Genomic DNA, 23,189 nt, shown 5'->3' with positions numbered 1-23,189 from the left:
CAGCGCACCCGGAAGCAGGAGCAGCGTGGAGAGTCAGCTCAGCAGTGGCTAACAAGATTGAGCATTAAACTCTTCATCATAAATAAATAAAAAATGGACAATGCGACGGAGGGAACGTGGGACAGTTTACCTGTCAAACTCAACGACAGCATTTTACAAACGCTCGAGGAGCTCACCTTCACACACATGACACCTGTTCAGGTAACACTAAAGCTTCACACTTGGTTTGCTACACTCCTACAAACTAGTTAACACAGTGCCTGATTTTTTATTATTCTAACATGTTGATTTCTTATTTGTAGTCTGCTTGTATCCCGCTCTTCATGCGAAACAAAGATGTTGCTGCTGAGGCGGTAAGTGTCACTTAAACCTTAACTTCACTTTATTTATTTTATTTAACAAACTTAGGTATTTGCTGCTTTATAACATTCGTACTTGAGTGCAAAAATGTTCATGAAATAATAAATTAAGATATATTTTTTATGTTTTTTTTTTTTAGAAGGTTAGTATGTTACTTAAATGCAAATTTATCACTTTAAAATCTGAATATGCACTAAAGATTATTTAAAAATTATTCTGAACTATTTGTTGTCTCAGGAGTTAAATAAACCAGTTTACCTTGACTACATTTTGCTGCTGTTAATTGTCTTGTTTTGTACAATGTGTAAAGTTACCATCCACCAGACGCACTGGTACCATTTTTTATAAATAGGGATGCAAGTAATGGATTTACATTTGATATGCAGTATGTGGATGAGACAGGATTAGATGTAGTGAGCAGAGACTTCCCATCAGCCATCATCAGTATGTCTTTCTTATCTCAGGGCATTTTGTATTAGTCACTAAGAAAAGATTCTGAATTGTGCTTTTAAAATATATTGATGTTATTAAACAGGTGCTGATAAGAAGACATGCCAGCATTATTGTTGTACACTGATACAACTGTGATAGACGAACTGATAATATGTCAATCCTGACATTAATCATAGATCACTAATTATTAAGACATTTTGAGTAGTTCACAAAAACACATCATGAATCAAACCATCTAAACATCATGTCATTGCAGGTGACTGGGAGCGGAAAGACGCTGGCTTTCGTCATTCCGATCATAGAGCTGCTCCTGAAGAGAGAAGAAAAGCTCAAGAAGATGCAGGTGAGGAGGAGACCATCTGAGAAAAAAACGCTCCCATGTTTTTGAGCTGACAGAGTCCGAGCTTAGGAGTGATTTGAGGAACACTTTTAGAGCAACTCTGAGCAAGGAAGCGACTGAAACTTGTATCTTAGTGCGGAGGTGTGACACTCAGAGATAATGGCCATAGAAAGACGATGAAGTCGATTGGGCCCAGTCATAGATTCTAGCCAGGCATGAACATCTCTGTTGATTAAATTGCAAGCCGTACTTTACATTACTATATATATTTGAAAACACATGCTCACTGGTACAGCAGCCTCATCACATGCTGATAGTTACATCAGCATGAGAAGGGCCTTGAATCAGTGAAAAGATACATCTGTGGAGCAAACCACATTTAGTGGGACTCTGTCTCACTGAAAAAAGTCATAGATGGACTGAAGTGGTTGCATAAATGATGTTTGTCTTTTAGCCCAACTATGAGTCAATGATAATATTCTTCATTCAGTGTTTGGAGAACATTTCTGTTTTCTTCTCTGCTTGAGAACCTCTTCAGCCTCTTAAAAGTCCTCCTCACTACTCCAAACAGTGACTCACCTTCAGAGCTCTGAGAGCTAAGGTGCTTTGTGAATGATCTAGTCTTAACTTTAAGGGGTAATTATAAGAAAATGTTTTGACTAAGAGTTTTCTTTAGAATTTGGTCGCTCAGAGTAACTCGTGGTTCTCGTATGAAGTTTTGTGAATACGGCCCCTGGTGTTTGTTTTTCCCTCCCGGCGAAACTTTTAGGAGACGCTCTTTCAAACCTTTAGTTTGTTGGGAGAGTGCTGAGCTGTAAATGTTTGTTCTTTACCTGCAGGTTGGTGCCCTGGTGATCACTCCCACCAGAGAGCTTGCTCTGCAGATTAGTGAAGTGATGGAGCAGTTCATCCAGAAGTTTCCACAGTTTAAGTAAGTACAAAGACGCTGAAGGAGACCTGAGTCGTCTTCGTTCTGTCTTGATCGTTTAAATAATGCTTAGACACTCTTTAGTCACTTGCTAGATTTTTTCTGAAGCTTTATTCATCATGTATGGATGCATGTCCACTAGGGCTTCCGTAGTTTTTTCCCCTGATCGTGTGTTTTTGAATGCTTGTTTTTCAGGCAGATTTTACTGATTGGAGGCAGCAACCCAATAGAGGACGTGGAGAAGTTCAAAGAGCAAGGGTATGTGATAAATACAGAAGGTACAATTATCAGTTCTACAAAAGAATAACTATGCCCTTCTTATTACAGAGACCATTAAAGCACTACTGCAGTAGAACTAACATGTTACTGTATGATGGCAGCTCTGCATTGACCAGCATATTTTCAGAGTTGCATCAGTATGTTGTTATACTCTACACTGGGAATTGAATATTTTCTGAAGTGTTTCAAAAATATTTTGGAGAATTTATTTTTAACCCCAACAAGACTATCAGGACATCAGATGGTCATAAAAAAAAAAAAATATATATATATATATATATATATATAAGTGTTTTAGCTTTTTTTTTTGTTTCAAATTGAAATTAACTTTTAATTACTTAAAACAATCTGGTTTGTTGATTAAGTCTAAACTTTTTTTATAGCTAGAAAAAGCTATGTTTTATTACATTTTTGGGGCTTTTGTATCTTTATTGTAGAGATGAGTCAGTGGGGAATGACATGCGGAAAAGGAGCCACAGGCTGGATTTGAACCTGGGCTTCCCGCTTAGAGGACCACATCCTCCGTACATGGGGCGTGTGTACCAACCACTAGACTACCAGTGCCTCTCGTGTAGTTTTAAAAAAAATGTCACTGTTAGTTTTAGTGTTTTGTTAATATGGGACACTTGTCAGGGCCGAGATCCAAAAGGGCCCGCAGAAAAAGCACCGTGTCATAGAAACTCCAAACATCATACCATTTTGAAGAATGCATTCCAACAGAACAGAGAGGACAAAAACAACCCTCTACAAAAGACAAATCATTTGTCACTCATATTTAGGAAATACATTAACTTCAGTTCATGGAAAAGTTTTCATTTAATCAGTTTTCTATAATGATAATAACCTTGTTGTAAATCTTTGCACTTGTGTGTTTCAGAGCGAACATTGTGATAGCGACGCCTGGTCGTCTGGAGGACATGTTCAGGAGAAAGTCAGATGGTCTGGACTTGGCCGGCTCCGTCAAGAGTCTGGAGGTGCTGGTCCTCGATGAGGCCGACAGACTATTGGACATGGGATTTGAAGCCAGGTACAGAATTTATGTTTTTGGTTGGAGAAGAAATTAGCTCGATATGCAAAGCCCTGTCGTGCTTCTTGTGCTAATGGATGTACATAAATCTGACTTGTTTTTTTTATTAGGATAAATCAGTCTTTGTACTATTAACAGCGTGTGTCTACATTTGTATTTCCAGTCTGAACACAATCCTGGACTACCTGCCCAAACAGAGACGTACAGGTTTGTTTTCAGCCACTCAGACTCAGGAGCTGGAGAAGCTGGTGAGGGCGGGGCTTAGGAACCCCGTACGTATCACCGTCAAAGAGAAGGGCGTGGCTGCCTCCGCCGTCCAGAAAACACCTTCCAGACTCTCCAACTACTACACTGTGAGTTAGTCTGATTCCTGATTCCAAAACAACCCGCCAACCAAAATCATTTTTGTAATAACACAAGCCATGTCATTCCAGATCTGTAAATCAGAAGACAAGTTCAACAACCTGGTGGCGTTTCTACGGCAACACAAGCACGAGAAGAATCTGGTCTTCTTCAGGTGTGTTAAACTTGTCGGAAACATCAGACAGTACATTTTCATAGAAGAGATTCAGCATGTTTGAATGTGTTTTAGTAGCAGGGGACTAAATGATATCTATTGAAAAGCCCATTTCACTAATGCACTGCACTCCTGAAAATATCTCAACATTGTTAAGGTGGGCTGCGTGTGTGGCCACATCTGTTCACCCCGATTAAGACTGTTTAGAAATATGGACAATGCATCTCATTCTTATCCAGTGTACAAAATTGAAGCCAACGTACCTTCAATACATTAACTGGCATATTCTGCTGGTGATGTCAATTTGAGCCATGACATGCACAGATGGGATCTGGCTGGTGGATGCCACACTCCTTCAGCTAACCAAAACACAAAACTTACCCATAATGCATCAGAGATCCCCTCAAGTCATCACAGTCCACAGCGGAACAAATTGTAGAGTCGGATTGAAGCACAAACTCACAATTAGAAAGTTAAATGACTCTTGTGTTTGTGTTCGGTGGGTTTCTCTGGCCGGTTCTCCTCTGCTCTGATTATCTTATATATCTTAAGAACGCTGCATGAGCAACATCTGTTAACAGAGCTGTCAATCACGTCTTTACATCTGCTCGTTTTTGCATCAAACAACTAGTTTAAGCTAAATTTCTTAGAAAAATAAAACTTTAAACATAAACCAGAATGATAAAAATTAACCATCAGGACAGCGGAGCGTGTGAGAACATTTTATTTGACGTGCATTCTCATTTTTAAGCAAGACTCGTTGCCCATCTGTTAACATAGAGGAGGCGGGATATATGACCTATACTTCAGCCAGTCTACAGGGGGAGCTCTAAATCTTTTGGCTTCGCTTTTAGGGGACTGTTGTTTCACCCACCCTTTTACACAGTCTATGATCAAGACTTATTTATGTTTAATTATTGAAACAGTCTGTGTGCACCACTACCCTGAATCTCCTGAAAATATCACAAAGATGTCAGGAGCTACACATAGATGAAAAATATCAATTCTTATGCTAAAATCAAGATTAAACTGCCCCAAGCATTTCATTGTCACTTGTCTTCAATTTTAACATTCTTCTGTCAGTGTGTAGTAACTGTCTTTGTCCTCATCAGTACGTGTGCGTGTGTGGAGTACTACGGTCGAGCTCTCGAGACGCTCATCAAGAAGGTCACGGTCCACTGCATCCACGGCAAGATGAAGAACAAACGCAACAAGATCTTTGCAGACTTCCGCGCACTGAAAAGGTGAGACTTTGTGTGCGTGTGCAGGTGCAACAAAAATCGGGTTATGTATAAGTGGAACTCTTCTTTATTAAATATTACACACGTTGCATTGCAGTGGGATCTTGGTGTGCACAGACGTCATGGCGAGAGGCATAGATATCCCTGATGTGAACTGGGTGTTGCAGTATGATCCTCCAAGCAGTGCCAGGTGAGAAAGCAAAATGCTAAAATAGAATGGTGTGTTTGGTATTATAAAAGTGACATACTTTATCTTATTCAATAAGATACTGTAACTGTAAATAGCAGGTCCTATTTATTGTGATAAATTCAGACTTATTGTTAATGCTCATACTGCGATAACAACTTATCTCTTGTTTCTCCTCTATATTTCAGTGCCTTCGTGCATCGATGTGGGCGTACAGCGCGCATTGGAAATCAAGGCAACGCCCTCGTTTTCCTGCTGCCAATGGAGGAGTCCTACGTCACTTTTCTGTCCATCAACCAGAAAGTAAGTTTTGGACATTTATGTTGTTAATGTAGGTTTCAGCTGTAGACTGTCTCTAAGAGGACGTAGCTGCAGATACCTCACCCATTACTTTGTGTCCTACTGTTAAAGTCTTTCTCCCACATTAGAAAGGAAGCAGGTTTTTAAACACTACTGCTTTGGCTTCTCAGTGCTTCAAAGAGTCTGAGGTTACTTCAAGTTCTTGAACAGTCCATGGTCACAGATAAAACATGAGTTGTTTTCTCGCACTTCCACAGTCCGGCCCTCACACGTCAAGTTCACTCTGTATTCTCCTCAGTGCCCGTTGCAGCCGATGCCCCCTATAGGTGATGTTGTGGACGTGCTGCCGAAGGTTCAGGCTATGTCTCTGGCGGACCGAGCCATGTTCGACAGAAGCATGAGAGCCTTTGTCTCCTGCGTCCAGGCCTACGCCAAACACGAGTGTAGCCTCATCTTCAGAGTTAAAGGTGAGAATGTCTTCTGTTTTATTGCCCAGCACAAACTCAGCAGAATTCATAAAGTATAAACATGTCATCTAATGCTACTTTTTTTTACCATCTAGATCTGAATTATGCCACTTTAGCCCGCGGATTCGCCCTCCTCCGCCTCCCCAAGATGCCTGAGCTGAGGGGCAAATATTTTCCTGGTTTCACCCAGACAACGATAGACACAGAAACAATCCGCTACAAGGACAAGAACAGGGAGAAACAGAGACAGAAGATGCTCGCCGAGCTGAAAGACAAGCCGCCGCTTCCCAGAAGGACCTTCATCAAGAACAAGTCCTGGTCCAAACAGAAGAGCAGAAAGGATCGCAGGAGGAAGAACGCCGCCAAGAGGAAACACAATGAGGTATTTCTCAACCAGTGACCATCCAATTCAGAACTCGTGGGCTTGTTTTTTTTTTTTTTATTTACGGTAGTGGTCAAATTGTTTAATGTAGAACATGCAAACCAGCAGAACTCCTGAAATCTGACACTAGATCAGACTGTGAAAAAATGCAGTCATGTGTACGTGAGGCAGAGATTTAAAAGTGGTCTTGAATGAGAAGTTCAACATAAATTCAGAGCTCTACTTTGTGTTTTTGTCTGCAGGACTCCGACATTGAAGATGTAGACATGGCGGAGCTTTTAAATGACACTCGCCTTCTCAAGAAACTAAAGAAAGGTAAAATCAGCGAGGAGGACTTTGAGAATCGGGTAACAAGTGGACCAAAGTCCAAACACAAAACAGAAGCAGCTTCATGCGACGGCCCAGAGGAGGAGGTGGAGGAAGTCTGATGAAACAACGTGTAAAAAAAAAAAAAAAACAGAAATAAATCCCAAAACTTTGACCTTTTGATATTTTTATTGAGCGTTCTGAGGCACAGTTTTTTTTTTTTTCTTTATAAATAAAGCTTGATGAGTTCGTCGCTGACAGCTGAGGGTGTGAGGACTCCCAGGTCGGTGAAGAGGAGGGTGATGAGGGAAGGGGGCGTGTAATCAGTCATTGGGTGCTCCTCTGAAAGGTTCTGTACGGTCTTCAGGGTGTCGGCTTTGTACTGTGGAAGTGAGGACGAGGAGAAGATGTGAAAAGAAATACTCAAAGAGACGATCAATGCAGATTTGAAATTCCCTGACGTTAAATACCTTAAATTTATCGGGGACGTCCTGCTGGTTGAGCGGGTAGAGACGGACAAATTTAAAGCTCTCTGCCACCACGTAGAACGGTTTGTTGTGGGCTTTGGAGCACACGGCCGTCTGATACGTGCCGATCTGCAGGAGTGAAGGAGAAATGTTGATCTCTCTGATGCATCACATGCTTTACTTTTATTCAGTCTTTACATTTTCAGCCACTCTCCATCCATTCAACATGAAATTCAGAACTTTATACTCTTCCACATTTGTCTGCTTGAGTTTTCTTTGAATTATTATGATGTATAAGACCTCACAACGCCTCACTCCTCTGTATGTTTTTCAGATCTTAAAGCTCCTGTGAGGAGTTTTGATGGTAAAGAAACAGACTGAAACTTAACCTGATGCATTTATTAATGACTAAAAAAAAAACAAAGCAGACCATGATTAATAAGATTGACTATTTCTGTCTAGTTTCTTAATGTGCTCTTAACTCTGCTGCAGGTTATGTGCCAGATGAGGAATTTCTCACTGAAGACAGCTGCAAAAACATTATCACAATTTCTTTTTCATCTATCTTTAACAAAAAAGTCCTTGAACAGCTTTACGTCTGCCTAAAACAGCTTCATCGCTTAATTTGTAATAAAGACTTTTGAGACTAATTTGCATTTGTTCTACAATTCACTCAGCAGACGTTTTTATCCAAAGCGACGTACATCAGAGAGTAAGTACAACACAAATCCATTCATACACCGCCACTGAAGCAGCGGGAGCAACGCAGGGTTAAGTGTCTTGCCCAAGGCCACAGCGGACATGTTGCTCAGCTGCAGATCGAACCCTCGACTTTTCGGTTGATAGGCGACGACTCTACCAACTGAGCCACAGCCACCCACTTATAACTCCAGACCCCCGATACAACCCTGATTCACATTGATTCCATTGACATCACTCAAAGCAATTCATCAGATTCTGACGCGGTCACTCCTGGAGACACATACAGCCCCCTTTGTTTCTCATATTGTAATTCTGCGACAGCGCCATAACACAGGTCTGCTGTCCTTTTGCTTTGTTCTTTACGTCAAATCTGATGTTACACCTCTGTTACTACCACTGATGGCAGATCAGGGTTGAACAACTTTCCACCACCCAGGGACACAAATATCCTCCCAGAAACTGCCAGTGTAAAAGGGGCTTCTAGCACTCCCATGCACCTGTTAAAAGACTTTTAGAAAACTCCCCCTCTTTAATAGGAAAGTGCTGAAACAAGATTTAACTCGGCTCTTTGGTCCCACAAAGTTATCCACAGAGAGCCTGATATGAACTTGACTATTGAAACTCGCCTTGTTGATGATTCCTCCGCTCTCGACGACTCCCTCTGCACCGACAATGACCAGGTCTACTTTCTCCAAAACATACCTGTAAAAAAAGATTAGACGAAAACACGCTGAAGACGTGAGGTGTATTCCTGTTGTAGATCCAAATGATTTTAAAGTAAATGTTTTTACCCCACAGCTGCATCCAGGACCACAGTGACTGGAACATTGAGTTTTCGAAGGGCGTCTGCCATCTGTCGCCTGCGTTTTTACAAGAACGGATCATTCAATGAGTCGCTTTGTCCTTTCTGGATAGAACTGAGACACAGTTTTACGGACGGTATTTGCTCACCCGGCGGCGTCAGGCTGCGATTCAGTCACATAGACGGAGAAGCGTTTCTTCTCAGCTGCAGCTTTCTCCAGCACCCTGAGGACAACTCTGGAGTACGCATGAGTCAGGATTTTCTGAGGGAAAGAAGAGCTTGTTGGTATTTCAGTCATTCTTTTTTACCGTTAATGATATTCCTTTCTTTCATCAGTTGCTTGAAAAGGTGTCACGGTTCTGTTCATCGGTCAAAGAAGACCTCAAAATGACCCCTGACTTTTTTTTTAGTACAGTATCTGCACCTTTGTTGCATTATTGTTAACATTTAACAAACAGGAGTGGAAATAATATACACTTACAGCTCCATCTTTTATGAAGGTGTGGCAGAGCTTAGCCACTTTGGTCCTGGACAACGAGATCTTCTCCAGAAAGAGTTCCCCTCTCTCCTCCATCACTTTCTTACAGCGAGACAGATCCTGCAGACGGAGGCAGAGACTAATTCAGTTCAATTCGAACAACTTGATTAAACCCTCTCTAAGTAATCACTTTGGAGCAACCTGTAAAGAAGACATAAAAGAACTATGTAATGCACAGACTGATGTGCCAAACGGATCATCAAATTAAGTCTAACATTTTTTTTTTAAACCAAGGTTGGTCTTGTTTTGTCTAGTTTACATTGCTTAAGCAGTTTAAGCTGCTATAAGATGATTTTTTTTTTTTTTTTATGCAGATGCGTCATGCACATTCAAATTGGGGAGCTGGAACCCCCTCAGATTTGTTTCAACTCTGTAAGGATTTTTTTCCACATCTTAGTATTTTGTTAAAGAATGTACTTTTGTAAAATATTATATTATGAAATTTTTTTTTTTAAATCAGGCTTATCCTTCTACCCCTACTATAACCTATATCCTCATTTTTAAATTCATCAGACAGGTAAAGGTGCTGATCTCTGGTAGGCAGGTATGAAAGCCTCATAATGATTAAAACCAAATAACAGTAGCTGCTTTCGTTAGAATTTGTCAGAGCACTGTGTTGGATTTAGTCAGGCTTTTTGTAGTTCACATTATGGAAGAGATCTGATAAGAAAATCTAGAAAAAATGAGAGACATTATTTGACTCAGGTTTCTTCAGACTGAATACCCTTATGCCTTTAATAATAAATGTTAATCCCTTTTCTTTTTTTTTTTAGAAAGACGCCTAATCTGACTGATTTTAGCCCCCAATTTCGGCTTGCATGACGCCCCTGTTTTTATGTATTGAAGACTGCAGGACTTCTTTCTTTTTTTTTTGTTGGTATTTTTCTGCTCACCTGATGCTCCAGTGACGTGAGACTGATGAAGCGCAGGAAGAGCTCTCCTCCTGAGGACACAGCCACTGAGGAGTCCACTCCTGTCAGGCAGTCTGTGGCCCACTTCAGGCTCTCCCTCAGGCCCAGGATGGTTTCACCTGAAGGGAGCAGGCATCAGAAATGTAGACATAACAAGCAGTTTTTTGTTTTTTTTAAATGTAAAAGACGGGGTACCTCATAAGAGGTAGTAAAATATGAACTAAACATTATTGAAATGTTTCTCTATTTTTTTTTAAAACAACTACAAGCCATATTTGAAATACATTTTACTGAAAACAACAACATAGATATAATTGATGAGGGTTTTGAAAGCAGGGCTTTTAGGGTGGTATGTTCACACTCGTACAAGTAAAGATCTGCATGCATAGCAAAACAATACTGGAGCTAAACAAACCTTTGTCTCTCTTGAGGAATTCAAGCAGAGTGCGGATAGCGGCCACAGCTGAGGCCATGTCCGGGTCTTTGCTCATTTGAGCCCTGAAATACTCCACCAGCTCTGCTCAGTGGAAACAGTGAAAGGGAGTTAGCGTGCTCTGCTAATAAAATAAAATATAAATATAAATATTACTCTTGGAACTACTTACCTTCTTCATTCATATTGCACGTCCACAGGGGAGCCTATAAGCTGCAGTCTTCAGTGTTAAAACCAACCTGTGTGGATGCTGATTTCATTCAGTTGTGACACATGCCAGAGCTGCTCACTTCGTTTAAAACAAATAACAAACAGTATGAGAATTAATTATGTCTTCACTGACAGTTTCGCACACAGTTCTCAAAAATAAAGCCAAAGAAAATGCGCTTGAGTCTGTCAGGAAAGTTTGTTACCGGTGATTGAAGTGTTGCACTGTTGTTAGCTCATCCTCAAAAAAAGAGCTGCGTGTTGACGTGTCGCAGAGAGATGACGTAAACGATGTGGCCCCCTTCGAGTGCTGTCGGAACTATTGAACTCTGAGGTTTTGATATATTTTTTTTTTTGTTGGAAACATGTTGCTTAAAATAGTAGTTAGTTTATCTATAAAAAAAAAAAATTAATGAAAAACTTGTTTTTTTCCGGCTGTCTTTTACTCTCATACATTTTTTAAGTCGACATGCAGTTAATAGGACTACTTTTATGGACCAGAAAATGTGGTAAAAACATTATTTAGCACACATGGCATATACTGCAAGCTACAGTACGGAGAAGTAATGTTGATAGATTAAAAAAAAAAAACTTAAATAAATAGCCCATGTTTTTAAAGGAGATCCTAAATGATTACTGACCTTAAGTCGTATTCCCAGAGGAATACTTGACGTTTATAAAAAAAAGGATTGGCTATGTTTGTTTATAACTAGGCTACATTATAGTGTTTTTTTTTTTAAATGACTAAATAAATGAATTCTGCATGAAAGAAATAGATTCAGGGACCTCAGGTTAGTCACCAAAAAAAGTGGTCTAGAATAATTCAGGTGCAGATCATTCTTGATAACTGTCACTGCAGTATTTTAATTACAGATGTGACAACAGAAGGCTGTGAGTATACATTTTCTTTTAGGCACCCATTTGTTTCTTCTGAGTTTCCAGGAGGCCTACCTTTTTTCAATGTTTGTATTTGACTTTTGTTGTGGAAAAAAAAAAGTTTTTAAAATACGATTGGAAAGGAAACATATGCATAGACTATATTCTTTGCACAAGACTGAAGAGGATGAATAATTTAGTAAAATTGAGTTTGATCTTTCTTTGCTAAGCTTTAATGGAAAAGGCTGAGAGACACCAGAACTCCTCATTTTGACCAAAGTTCTGCAGTAGAGGGCAACGTTGTAATTCAAAATGCCTGATAACTTTACTCAAAGTCCAGTCATGTAGTTATTTGGATTTTTTGACCAAGCTGTGGAGTACAAAAAAAAAACTTTAACCCAACACATGTTGCCCAATGAGCCCTCTGTGTGGCAGCATGTGTTTTACCATCTTTCCTACCCTGTTTATCAAGTTGTGGCTTCAGCAGTTAGAACAAGCACAACTACCTTTCATTTTTTACTTAAGTGCATGCTTGTTTATTATGTAGGCTTTACGGGTTGTAATAAAGTGAAGTACAAGTACACCTATAGTACATTTAACTTCACTAGCCTTTTGTTCTCGAGCTAATAAAAGCAAGTACGTACAATTAACCTACATTAAATTTAGAAAGGCACTTACAATAAACATTTCCACCTGTAGTTTTCCACCTAATGATGTCACACAGAAGAGAAAACTCGAAATATTTTATCCAACTCAGCTAATAAGTCCCTAAAAATGTTTCAGGTTAAAGTTAGTTAGTAAAGCACTTTCCAAATGCTGCACTTGAGAAACATTTGCAATCTGAGACTCTTAATAATAGAGCAGTAATTTTTTTTATATTTCAGCACTGAAATGTTGTGCAAGTAGGCCTACCTCAGATTATATTCAAACACAGTACTTGAGTTGACACTGTAAATACTTTCCACGTTGTTTTTTTTCCAAGTAGGACTTTTAATGTTAATGAAGAATTCTTACAATTTGGTATGTGCACTTTAACTCCAGTAAAGACTACAGAATAGTTTCTTCAGCACTGAGGAGATCCATGCTGTTAGCAGCCTCTTTGTTCTCCCTGCACACGCACGCACGCACGCACGCACACACACACACACACACACACACACACACACACACACACGCACACACGCACACACGCACACACACAGCAGGAGACACATCTCTCCTTCACAGTGCAGCTGCAGCCACGCTCCCCTCTCTCCCTCTCTCTCTCTCTCTCTCTCTCTACATGCTTCATCAGTCCGCGCATGCGCAGTCGGCTCCTCTGTGCGCTCTACTGTTTGCATTGTGTCTGAACTGCCGGCGAGCTTTAAAAAAAATATTATACCCACCGCGGCAATGTCGGGCAGGTCGGTCCGAGCTGAGACCCGGAGCAGGGCGAAAGATGACATCAAGCGGGTTATGGCCGCTATTGAGAAAGTACGAAAATGGTAAGTAAAAATAACAGGAGGGTGGGAGGAGGGGGGAAACTGGCTTCGTTATCTAACACGAGAAAAGGCTTGCTTGTTGGGGGAGGAGAGGGAAGGAAGCGAGACTGAGGAGCGAGGGATGAAATTGAAAGGAGAGAGAGAAAAAACAGGACAATTTGTGAACGGCAGATGTAGTCGCTGCTCAGGTGCAGCGCGGCGAAAAAAAAGCCGGTGTGTGAATCTCACAACACGTAGCCGGTCTCTCTCTCTGATTTTTTTTTTTTTAAACAGCAAAGGGTTGAACCAGAAGCCATTTCGATGCAGTCACATGAAGCCATTGCTGCCCGCTGTTGAGTGTGTTAGTGCAAGGCGGCGGGTTTTTTTTTTTTTTTGTTGAGCCGAAACGTCCGATAACTCTCGACTCGGGGAACAATTGGACGACGGCGCTCTTGAGTCGGAGTAGTTTTTTTGTGTGTCCGTGTGGAGTTTTAAATTAAGCGCTTTGAGTCGCCCTTTTAGGTCTGATAGAGAAGGAGGCACGGTGGGGGTTGGGAGAGGGAAGTAGGCTACAGTAGTTGCATGGCTGAACACGTAGTGACTCAGTCTTCATGGTTTAAAACACTGTTTAAAAGAGCGCTTTTATACACATTTAACTGCTGGAATATACACATATTTACTGTGTTAGTAGGCTGTTTTATGGAGGCCGGGGTGGGTCAAATGTAGAAGTGTGAAATATTTTATCAGTGTTTAATCAAACGTGCTCAGGTGAAAGACACAGAAAAGAAGTTTGAACAGTTTTTTTTGTTGATAAAAATGTGACTACATTGATTTAAACTTTATACATTTTAATGGGTTGTGTTATTTCACGGTGTATTTTCCGGGAATGTAAGCTTTATTATTTTATTTGTTTTGAAGTTTCATTCAAATGTTGATACTTTACTTTGGTAAAATAAATCTTTAGTTTTTTTTTTTCCCCCTCAATGTTTTGTGTTCTTTATATTTAACAACATTTCAGAGGTCAATCCTTTTTTCTTTTTTTTTTTTTTAATCTTAGATTTTCAATATAAATATTTGTAGTTGTATGAGAGAAAGCTTACAGTAAATAAAGTAGTGTTTGGTAAAGCTGATGATTTGGTCAGTAGAAGACTTTTGTGAAAATGAAAAGTAAACTTTCAGAGTAAAAATAAAATAAACATTGCTGCATTTTATTTAGTCTTTTTATTGTCTTAACAGGTTTTAGATTGTTGTTGACAAAAATCAATATAAATACCGGCTTCAGTAGGGTAGACTGTGATGGATAGTTTTTTTTTGCTGTTTCCTTAAACTGTAAAGATAATATCATTGATCAGTCTTACAAATTGTTGACAAATGAATGAACAATAGTTTAATGTTACAGACATAATACAGACTTCTTGTGCTTATTATAAACTATACAAACTATCACTTTATCAGCACTTGCTATTTAATTTGATGAACCTGTGTCTCTAGTAGGCCAAAAAGTAATTCCATTGTTGTGTCGTTTAAAAAAAGATGTATTTAGGAGTTTTTTGGGCCTTTTTATTGTAGAGATAGGAAAGTGGATGGAGAGAGTAAGAATGGGATAATGACATGAAGGAAGGGAGACACGGGTCGGGTTCAAACCCCAGGCAGGCCGCCCGCTTGGAGGACTGTAGGCTCTGTACACGGGGCGTGCGCACTAACCACTGGGCTAGCTGCGTCTCATTATCATTTTAACATAAAAACTCTACCAAACTTCCTCAAGGCAAAGTCCTACATTGTGTTTAATCTCCTGTAGTTTTTGTTTTTAGAGACAAAAACATAATATATTTCACTGACAGCTTTCGATAAGACTCTGAGGAACATAGCTTCCAGCCTCAAAAATACTTCTTCTCCTCTGCTTTAAATGATTGTGAACTTTTATTCATTAATCACTGTTAAATTAAACTGTGTTTAAACCGTTTTTTTTAGAAATTAAAGTTATTTAATCTCAAGATGCTGCGTGATCGGGAACTGCAGTTCATGTCCGTCTTAAAAAAATCATGTCTCAGTGTTTTAATTTAAAAGTAAACGTGCGTTGCCTTTGCTCCTTTTTTATTGAGTTTGTTTTCACTCCTACACAGGGAGAAGAAATGGGTGACTGTAGGAGACACGTCCCTTCGTATCTACAAGTGGGTGCCAGTGACGGAGCCCAAATCAGATGATGTGAGTTCCAGAATGTTCCAGCTTTTCTTCAAGGACAAATTCACATGTTGATTGCTTTTAAATTGAGCTTCTGTGTGCGGTTTCTTTTTCCGTCTTTTGTAGAAAAATAAGAACAAGAAGAAGGGCAAAGATGAGAAATACGGCTCAGAGTTGACGACTCCAGAGAACAGCTCCTCTCCGGGGATGATGGACATGCATGGTGGGTGCTATAAACGTCGTCTTGTTGCCTGTTATGAAGCTGTTTATACCCTTTTCTGTCTGCCACTGTGTTCTTCTCCACGCTGTCATTGATACTATGAATATGTCCTATTAAAGAGCGATTGGTAGGAAAGTCGTCATCCTCATGGTGTCCGACTTTGTTGCTTCGTCCGCCGTCTTTGATATGTTGTTCGCATTATGCTGTGACTTCTGCAAGTTGCAGCGTGGCGTTACATCATGTCCTGCGATGTGAGATGCGGAGCTCATATGTCTTAAGATCATTTATTTGAATTCCTTTAATCAGGAGATTTTAAAACACTATTTTTTTCAAACTGAGCAGGCACCTTGTAGACAAAAAGTCTGATTACCAGTTTGTTTACGTTTAGTGGCTGTGCTCTGTCTAATAGTTTAAGAAAAAAGAGTCCCTTCAATGTTTTTAAGTTAGTAAAACGAAAGAGAAAAAAGCCCGGTACACTCTGAATGTTTTCTCTCTGGTTTTTGAAGCATCATTGACTTAGACTACCTTCACCCTGCCGTGATGTTATTGAGGGTTTTTGCATTCTTTTTTGAATGGAAATATATTTTAAAATGAAGGCTGTATTGAAATAATAATATGTTTTTAAAGCAGACATTTCCACCTTCCATTTAAAAATAAATAAATAAATAATAAAAAAAAGTATTTACATGTTGACCAGATTATTTGTATTTTGAATGCATTCCCCCCTTTGGGTTTTACTTCTGGGAATAAAAGATGAGACATGTTTTGTGTCTCCATGTCTGTCAAGTTTCATCATTTCCAAATAAACCGACTCCCATCTTTTGTCTGTTCCAGACGACAACAGCAACCAGAGCTCCATCGCCGACTCGTCTCCAGTGAAACAGGAAAACAGTTGTAGCACGAGCCCCGCCCCCGAGCCCACCAACACGTCTCACCGCGAGAGCAGCGAGACCAAGAGTGACCAGAGCCCGGACAGCAAGAGGGGTCAGACACACACGCTTACACAATTAACATCAGCAGACACGTTGAAATAATAAAGCTTGATGAACAGCAAGCAGTTGTCATGACGGATCTCCGTCTTTGAACATCGGTTCAAACATCATCACTCTGACAGTCAAAACAAATTCTTCCCCATTAGTTAAGTACACACAGTTTACTGGAGGACAAACAGCTGTGGCCTCTCTGTCTCCCTTGGGACTCAAACCGTCAACCCTGTTTTACTCTCCTCTCAGTCTCTCGATAGCCCCCTCAGACATCGACCTCTATAAGTTACTATGACGACAGTTTAATACGTAGGTCTGAATAAGCTCTGGGCAGATGTCGCACTAACATTTATGTTTAAACAAATCTTATGTGAATGCAGTTCCATTGGCGGTAGTAGCATTTCAGACACACAGTGCACGTCTTACAAGCCTCATTTAGAGTACTGTAACTGTAGCAGATGTATCGCTGTATACATAAACAGCATGTGAGGAAATGGGACTTAAACTTAAGAATGAAACTTCAGCTTATTCCTCTGATCGATCCTTCGAATAATAAACTCAGAAAACGGTGAAAAATACTCTTTAACATGTTGCTGATGTCAGTTCAGAGAGTCTATTCACCGCAGAACTTTTTGGCAAAAATGCAGCAGGCTCTCACAATTTAAAAGTTTTAAGCGAGCTAGTTGTTGGTTTAGCTAAACGAGAGTCAAATCTCTTAAATTACTTCCAATTTGCTTCCATTTAAACCCAAAGCTATGGTGCAGTTACTTTATAGAACCACATCGTGTCAGTAAAGAGTCAGAAAACAGCCTTGACCCGACTTGTTCATTGTGGACCTCTGTATTTGCTGTCAGATGAAGAATGGAGTTCCTGTTGTGATGTCGATGTGTTTTGATCCTCAGGTAAGACCACCCCGTCATCGGAAACCTCAGAGAGAGCACAAAGTGCCAAGAGAGACAGCCTGTCCTCAGGGGGGGAGAAGGACTCATCAGACAGCAAAGCCACTCAGGTACAAACATGTCTGTGAACCTCACATTGACTTACAGCTCGTCAGAGACCCCTTTATCTCATCATCTCTAACCAAACAAAGAACACAAGGCATAACAGAAAAATACCCGCCCCAATAACAGGATTCAAATCAAAGCCATATAAAGAAAAAAATAGATCTAAAGATGACCTTTAAATTATAAACTAGAGTCAGATGAAAGCAGAAAAGGACATCAGAGAAGTGTGTGTAATAACATCCAGCCAAACAGATGATCCACTTGTTACTGCCAGATATTTCTACAAAGCTTCTGTGTTAGTAAATCTACAGACAGGAAGCAACAACAATCAGGGCATTCACCGATATCTTCTTAAGGATTTAATTTTTTTTTGTACGACTTTTCTTGGAAGTTTTTCCTTCAGAAGATTTCTAAGAAGACTACTCGTCAGATCCACCGACGTGTTCTTAAATGACTGAATTGTTCACAGCTTACCTCCTTGTTGTTAGCAAGTTGAAAGTGTGCATAGGTAACCGCCCACCAATGCCCATAAAAGGGAATGAGTTCAGGGCCCTGCAGACACACACATTCGGATGCTGGTAGCAAAAAAAAACACGATTGTGGAGATGCCAATCAGAGGGCTGCAGACAGCGACAGCTGAGCACCGGACTCCAGGCGGAGAACAAACTTTTATCATTTGACGAAGTGGAGGTAATACTGCAGGAGGTCAGCAGCAAACAAGCTGTTTGATCCAGCAGTGGGAAGAATAGTTTCACAGGAACACACAGAAAGACGCATGGGATGAAAAACATACTTAGCCTAATATATGTGAATTGAAGTATCATGTGTGTGCTTATAAAGACCACTACAAGTTGTATGATCATAAAAAATATGTATTAAACATGAAACAAAACAACTGAAACAATTTTTACCGAGCTGAGAGTGCTCTTGAGTGTTGGTAACTTATGTTCTTACCTAAGATTAAATCCCACATAAGAAAACGTTGGTGAATCTCAGAATCTTCTTCAAAAGTTCGTAAGAAGGATTTAAGAACAATTGTGTTGTGTAGAATCGTTGGTGAAAGAGGCCCACTGTTTTCTGGAAAAACATGCCGTTGTATTTTCCCCAACTTAGTTTTCTCTTTTCCCCTTTTTTTTAATTAGTTTTGAGGTGGAAATCACTGGGGCAGATACTTTGACCCCAGGACAAATAAACCAAACCAAAAGAAGAAAAAACTCGAGTGTTTTTCACATTTTCCGTCACTGCTTTTTCTACAACTACAACCATCATGTGCATTGCCCCGGGGGGAACTCAGTGAATGTGCAGTGAATATTTATAGCTACATGCTGTAGATAAAACAGGACCTTGAATAACAACAACACTGACTGCAGGGAGCTGCTGCTGCTGTCCTTGGAGCGTGTGTGTCACTATCTGTGTGTAAAATAAAAATGAAATAAAAAAAATCAATGTCAAGTAGTTTTCAAAGTACATCTGCAGACAAAAATCTAACTTCACTGTGTAGTTTTATTCATCAACATCATGAGACCATCAACAAACACTGCCATTGCTTATTGCTAGGAGTGAATACCAACAGAAGAACATTGCAGGGGATTTTGGCACATTCTTTTGGGGTGCTACTCACACGCTTAGCTGTGTTGCTCTTCTCACGAATGCACGATCCTTACAAGTTATACCTCGTTGTAAAGGTGACTAATCAGGCTTTCCAACGATATAAAATCCAACACCAATTAGTATTATTAAAGGAGGCAAATAAGTGACTAAAATAATGTTTCCAAACTTTTGTTGAGGAGTTTTATTTATTTATTGGATACATTTCTGGCGTTGTATTTCTAGATTTGCTAGCTCTGGCTTCTCATTTGGCAATCTGTTCGTCTGTTGAATTGTTGTTACTGGCACATTGTTGATGTATTTTTTTTTTCTTCTTCTAGGACCAAGAGGAAGAGGCCCCGCTCACTAAGAAGAGCAAAGTGGAGTCCTCTCCTCCGGACTTTGAGGAGAGTTAAACGTTTGTCTCCTTCCCCTCCTATCTCCCTCCCTCTGTACCTCCCTCCATTAACTCTAGATAACTTAGGGCGAATGGACACACCAGCTCTCCTCCCACTCCCTCACCCTCCCCTCTCTTTATCCCAAACTATACCAAAGGGAGAATGGACGTCTCCCTTCTTTCTTTCCCTCCCTCCCTCCCCTCCACTCTGCCTCCTTTCCCCCCCCCCTGACACTCCTCTGCACAGAGGGAGAATGGATATTACCTCTATTCACTGGTCCCCTCCGTGCTTCCTTCCAGTTCTCCACAACTTTTTCACTAATGCCAAGAGAAGCTCTGAACTCGGGGCTAAAATCCCCCTCTGTGAGCAGGGGGGAGGGGGCACCGTCAGCCAAGCTCCAGCCACCACCAGGCCAGACCACAAAAACTGACCTGCACCTGTGACGACAAGAGTTAACACTGGCGTTCTGAATTTAGGACCAGGTTGATCCCGGGCGCTGTTCTGAGACCGTTTTTGAATACTGCTAATGGTTTAGCTCAGAGGCTGACCAGGTCTCAAAACAGCAGCTGCAGGGGGAACCTCCACCCTAAGACCACGTCAATCCAATCCTCCTGATTCGCCTCCTGTTAGACTAATGTTCTATATTTGTTTAGGAAGTGTTTAGGGTTTTTTTCTCAGGAGGGTCAATGCACTGTTATGGTATGTCACAATCGATCACAGATAGATTTGCTGCTGTAGTGGAAGTCTTTTGTCTCTATCCATGAAAAGTTCTCCATTCACAAGTTTATTAAGGTGAGTTAGCTTGTGGTTTGTAGAAGAAGAAGACGGTACTGGGCAAGATAATAAACTCTTTGGATAAGTAGTGAAGACAGGCATAGGTAGCTTACGTCCTGATGGTGTGCCTTGAGTTGCTACGATGAAATACACGTGTTAGGTCAAACAGGTTTGGACTCACAATTCTGGTGCCATGGTTGTTTTTTGTTTTTGTTTGTTTTTGCCTTATCATCGTCGCTAATGAGCATGGTCAAATTTGTTTTATTCCACTACGATATCTTTTGGTTTTATTTGAGGGAATAGTTCAACATTTTGGAAAATATTCCCATTCTGGGTGAGAGTAAGATGCCACTCTTATAGTTTGATGTTTAATGTTAAGCAAAAGGCAGGGGGGACTTAGTTTAGCATAGACAAAGAAAATCAGATTGACCAGTTTTGTCCAAGGCAGAAGACAAACCCCTCATCAGCACCTCTAAAGCTCACTGAACACCAGATGAATGTTGAATGATGAAGTTTCAGGAACTCCCTGTAAGGAAGGAAGTCCACTTCTTGTTGGTGTTATTCTGTTTCTGTACTGATGCAGAAAGATTAGTTTTAATTAGTGGGCTTTAGAGGTGCTGATACATGGATTATACGCATTTATTAACACATTATCACTCAGTTGTTTCACAATTTTAACACCAATACATAGTCCCATGTGACCTCCCCCATAAAACAGCTCCTTGTTGTTTTTAGTGTTTTTGTAAAAATGAAACACAAGTTCTCAAATTCACCTTTTTATATTATTCCTTAGTTTCTATAAAAACAGTATAAAATGACAAGTTGTGTTTTAATGGGTGGAAATGTGATTCTGACCTCCAGGAGGAAACCTCAGATTTTCAGAATCAACAGAGAGAAAAGGTGCTGGTAGGCAGTTTAGGGCTCGAGCGTGTTATACTCACATCGACTGTAGACGTGAATGTGACTGCTTAGCTTAGCTCACGTTAGCCTGGAAATGGAGACCAAACAGCGAGCCCGGCTCTGTTCCACAGGCGGAGAAATCCAACTATCAGCACCTCTAAATCTCACTACTAGTAGCATCATTCTTTAAAACGCTGAGCAAGACAGCAAATGTTTCCCAAAATGTAGAGCTATTCCTCTAGAACAGTCGCAGACTGGAACTCCAACAGTAGCCAGAGGTTTTTTTTAAAGATGCTTCTTCTGGAAGTTTAAACCTCTACAACCCTCAAAAATCTGAATTCCAGGTCAGGTGGCACTTAGCTGTTGTTTTTCCCCTCTAGAAAAGAAAAAGACCTGTTACTTGAACCGGTTTTCCCCTCTTGACTCATAACTAATCGCCCCCCCCCCCATCTCTGTACATGTTCTGTGTATCACTACTTATCTCTGGCCTAAGTGTACCTGCAGCTCGACACAGAAGGGTCCAGATTTTTAGATGAAATGTTGGTTCTGATCCTCCTTCAAGGTGCTGTCTTTTGGCTGAATCCTAACACAAACACACACACACACACACACACACAAACACACACAGCATCAAAGGTCTCGGTTTTTGTGCAGATCTGTGCAATTTACTTGAACTTGTTAGTCGAGATTCAGACCTTTAAACCTCTCTAATGTACAACCTCACACATGTCAGACTTCCTTTCATTTCTGAATATTTGTGACTTCATACCAGAGCTGCAGAAGAACTTTATGACAGAATTACTTGATCAGATTTCAGCAAATCAGCAATCACATGGATGGAGAGAAAAGAAATTAAAAAAAATGGTCTCAGTTTAGAGGATGGATTAGCATATACCTCATTCCCAGTCCAGCAGTGCTGGAACTTAAAATGCTATCGTAATGACATTAACAGTTATAAACAGCATTATGTACACTCAGTTAAAAAAGAAAGGAAAAAAAGATCTCACTTATGTTGTAGCTTTCACCTGATTGAGCCGATTCCTTATAGTTTGCTCATAACTGTGTGTTTAAAAAAAAAAAGAGCTGTGAGATATAAATTCTTGTATGATGTTTTTCTTGGGACCATTTTTGTTTCACTTTAGATCTTGTACAGATTTATGGTTTGGTTTGACTTATTTATTCCATCAGTAGTGCTTGGTTTTTATCATGTCCAATGGTTTTGTTTTCTTAATAAAATTGATAAAATGTTTTTGTGTTTGCGTTCATTGTTTTATTCTTAGGTACAGGATAATCACCCACGTTAAATTCAAGGACCTTTGTGCATAGACGGGACATTTGGGTGTGAGAGTTATCTTGATCTAAAAGTTGGACAGACGGCATGACTGAAGATGTAGTTCTTAAGTGCCATAATTTATAATTAAAAAAAAAACAGTACACAGACTACACCAATGCACACATGCACTGTAAAAAATCACATTTCAAAAGTAAATGGCATTTAAAAAATAATTTAAAAAAACTCCCCACTTTGATTTTACATCAGTGTGACTTTTCTTATGATCTGAACATGTCAGTTTGTGCTCTCAGACAGTTAACAAACGTACACGAATTGAATAGTTTGGACAAATCAGAACAACCGGGGTTTCTGTCTTTAGCTTTTGGTATGAGGTGATTTTGCTGCCTTCCGTGGACAAAAAAAGTACCTCTTACTTCTGTGCTGATTTTGTCCTGTACACACTCGTTTCTCAAAAAATCTCTTCCTGTTTTCTTAAACAAGTGTATCACCCGTCAAATGTGACTTCATATGATCCCTTCATTCTGGCAGCAGTTTGAGACCTCAAAAGTAAAACTATAGAAAGTGTCAATCTTTACGCTGATGGTCTTGTTTGCTTTTAAAGGTCATAAAGAAGCACAAACAACGTCCAGTTTGTTTTAAGGAATACTTAATTTAAAATAGAGGTT

General features: G+C 40.1%; 3 protein-coding genes across 5 annotated transcripts; 2 read left to right on the top strand and 1 right to left on the bottom strand.

Moving 5' to 3' along the window:
• ddx55 (DEAD (Asp-Glu-Ala-Asp) box polypeptide 55) lies at positions 1-7,904 on the top strand. Its single transcript, XM_020655409.3, has 14 exons — positions 1-201; positions 303-353; positions 1,070-1,156; positions 1,993-2,084; positions 2,277-2,339; positions 3,238-3,387; positions 3,551-3,740; positions 3,822-3,904; positions 5,017-5,148; positions 5,243-5,335; positions 5,521-5,635; positions 5,931-6,099; positions 6,195-6,481; positions 6,724-7,904. The coding sequence occupies exons 1-14, from the start codon at positions 94-96 to the stop codon at positions 6,907-6,909; spliced, it is 1,806 nt and encodes a 601-aa protein (XP_020511065.2). The 5' UTR covers positions 1-93; the 3' UTR covers positions 6,910-7,904.
• On the bottom strand, positions 6,958-13,234 carry eif2b1 (eukaryotic translation initiation factor 2B, subunit 1 alpha). Of its 3 annotated transcripts, none has more exons than XM_065965769.1 (10): positions 13,109-13,234; positions 10,813-10,929; positions 10,623-10,724; positions 10,190-10,326; positions 9,240-9,356; positions 8,908-9,020; positions 8,748-8,816; positions 8,583-8,658; positions 7,258-7,383; positions 6,958-7,169 (listed from the first exon to the last, which is right to left on the bottom strand). In XM_065965769.1, the coding sequence occupies exons 2-10, from the start codon at positions 10,823-10,825 to the stop codon at positions 7,014-7,016; spliced, it is 909 nt and encodes a 302-aa protein (XP_065821841.1). In that variant the 5' UTR covers positions 10,826-10,929; positions 13,109-13,234; the 3' UTR covers positions 6,958-7,013. The 3 variants fall into 3 exon arrangements, with proteins under 3 accessions (XP_065821841.1, XP_020511063.1, XP_020511064.1); XM_020655407.3 differs by lacking the exon at positions 13,109-13,234 and adding an exon at positions 11,054-11,207; XM_020655408.3 differs by lacking the exon at positions 13,109-13,234 and having other exon boundaries at positions 10,813-11,126.
• bcl7a (BAF chromatin remodeling complex subunit BCL7A) lies at positions 13,075-22,479 on the top strand. The gene is made up of 6 exons (XM_020655410.3): positions 13,075-13,207; positions 15,307-15,388; positions 15,491-15,587; positions 16,419-16,568; positions 17,470-17,576; positions 19,500-22,479. The coding sequence occupies exons 1-6, from the start codon at positions 13,116-13,118 to the stop codon at positions 19,572-19,574; spliced, it is 603 nt and encodes a 200-aa protein (XP_020511066.1). The 5' UTR covers positions 13,075-13,115; the 3' UTR covers positions 19,575-22,479.
• Positions 22,480-23,189: the final 710 nt, after the last annotated feature.

Source organism: Labrus bergylta, chromosome 17 (assembly GCF_963930695.1).
Source record: "Labrus bergylta chromosome 17, fLabBer1.1, whole genome shotgun sequence".
NCBI classification, from domain to species: Eukaryota; Metazoa; Chordata; class Actinopteri; order Labriformes; family Labridae; genus Labrus; species Labrus bergylta.
Note: the sequence above shows the minus strand (reverse complement) of the source record. Positions and strands in the feature narration are given on the sequence as shown.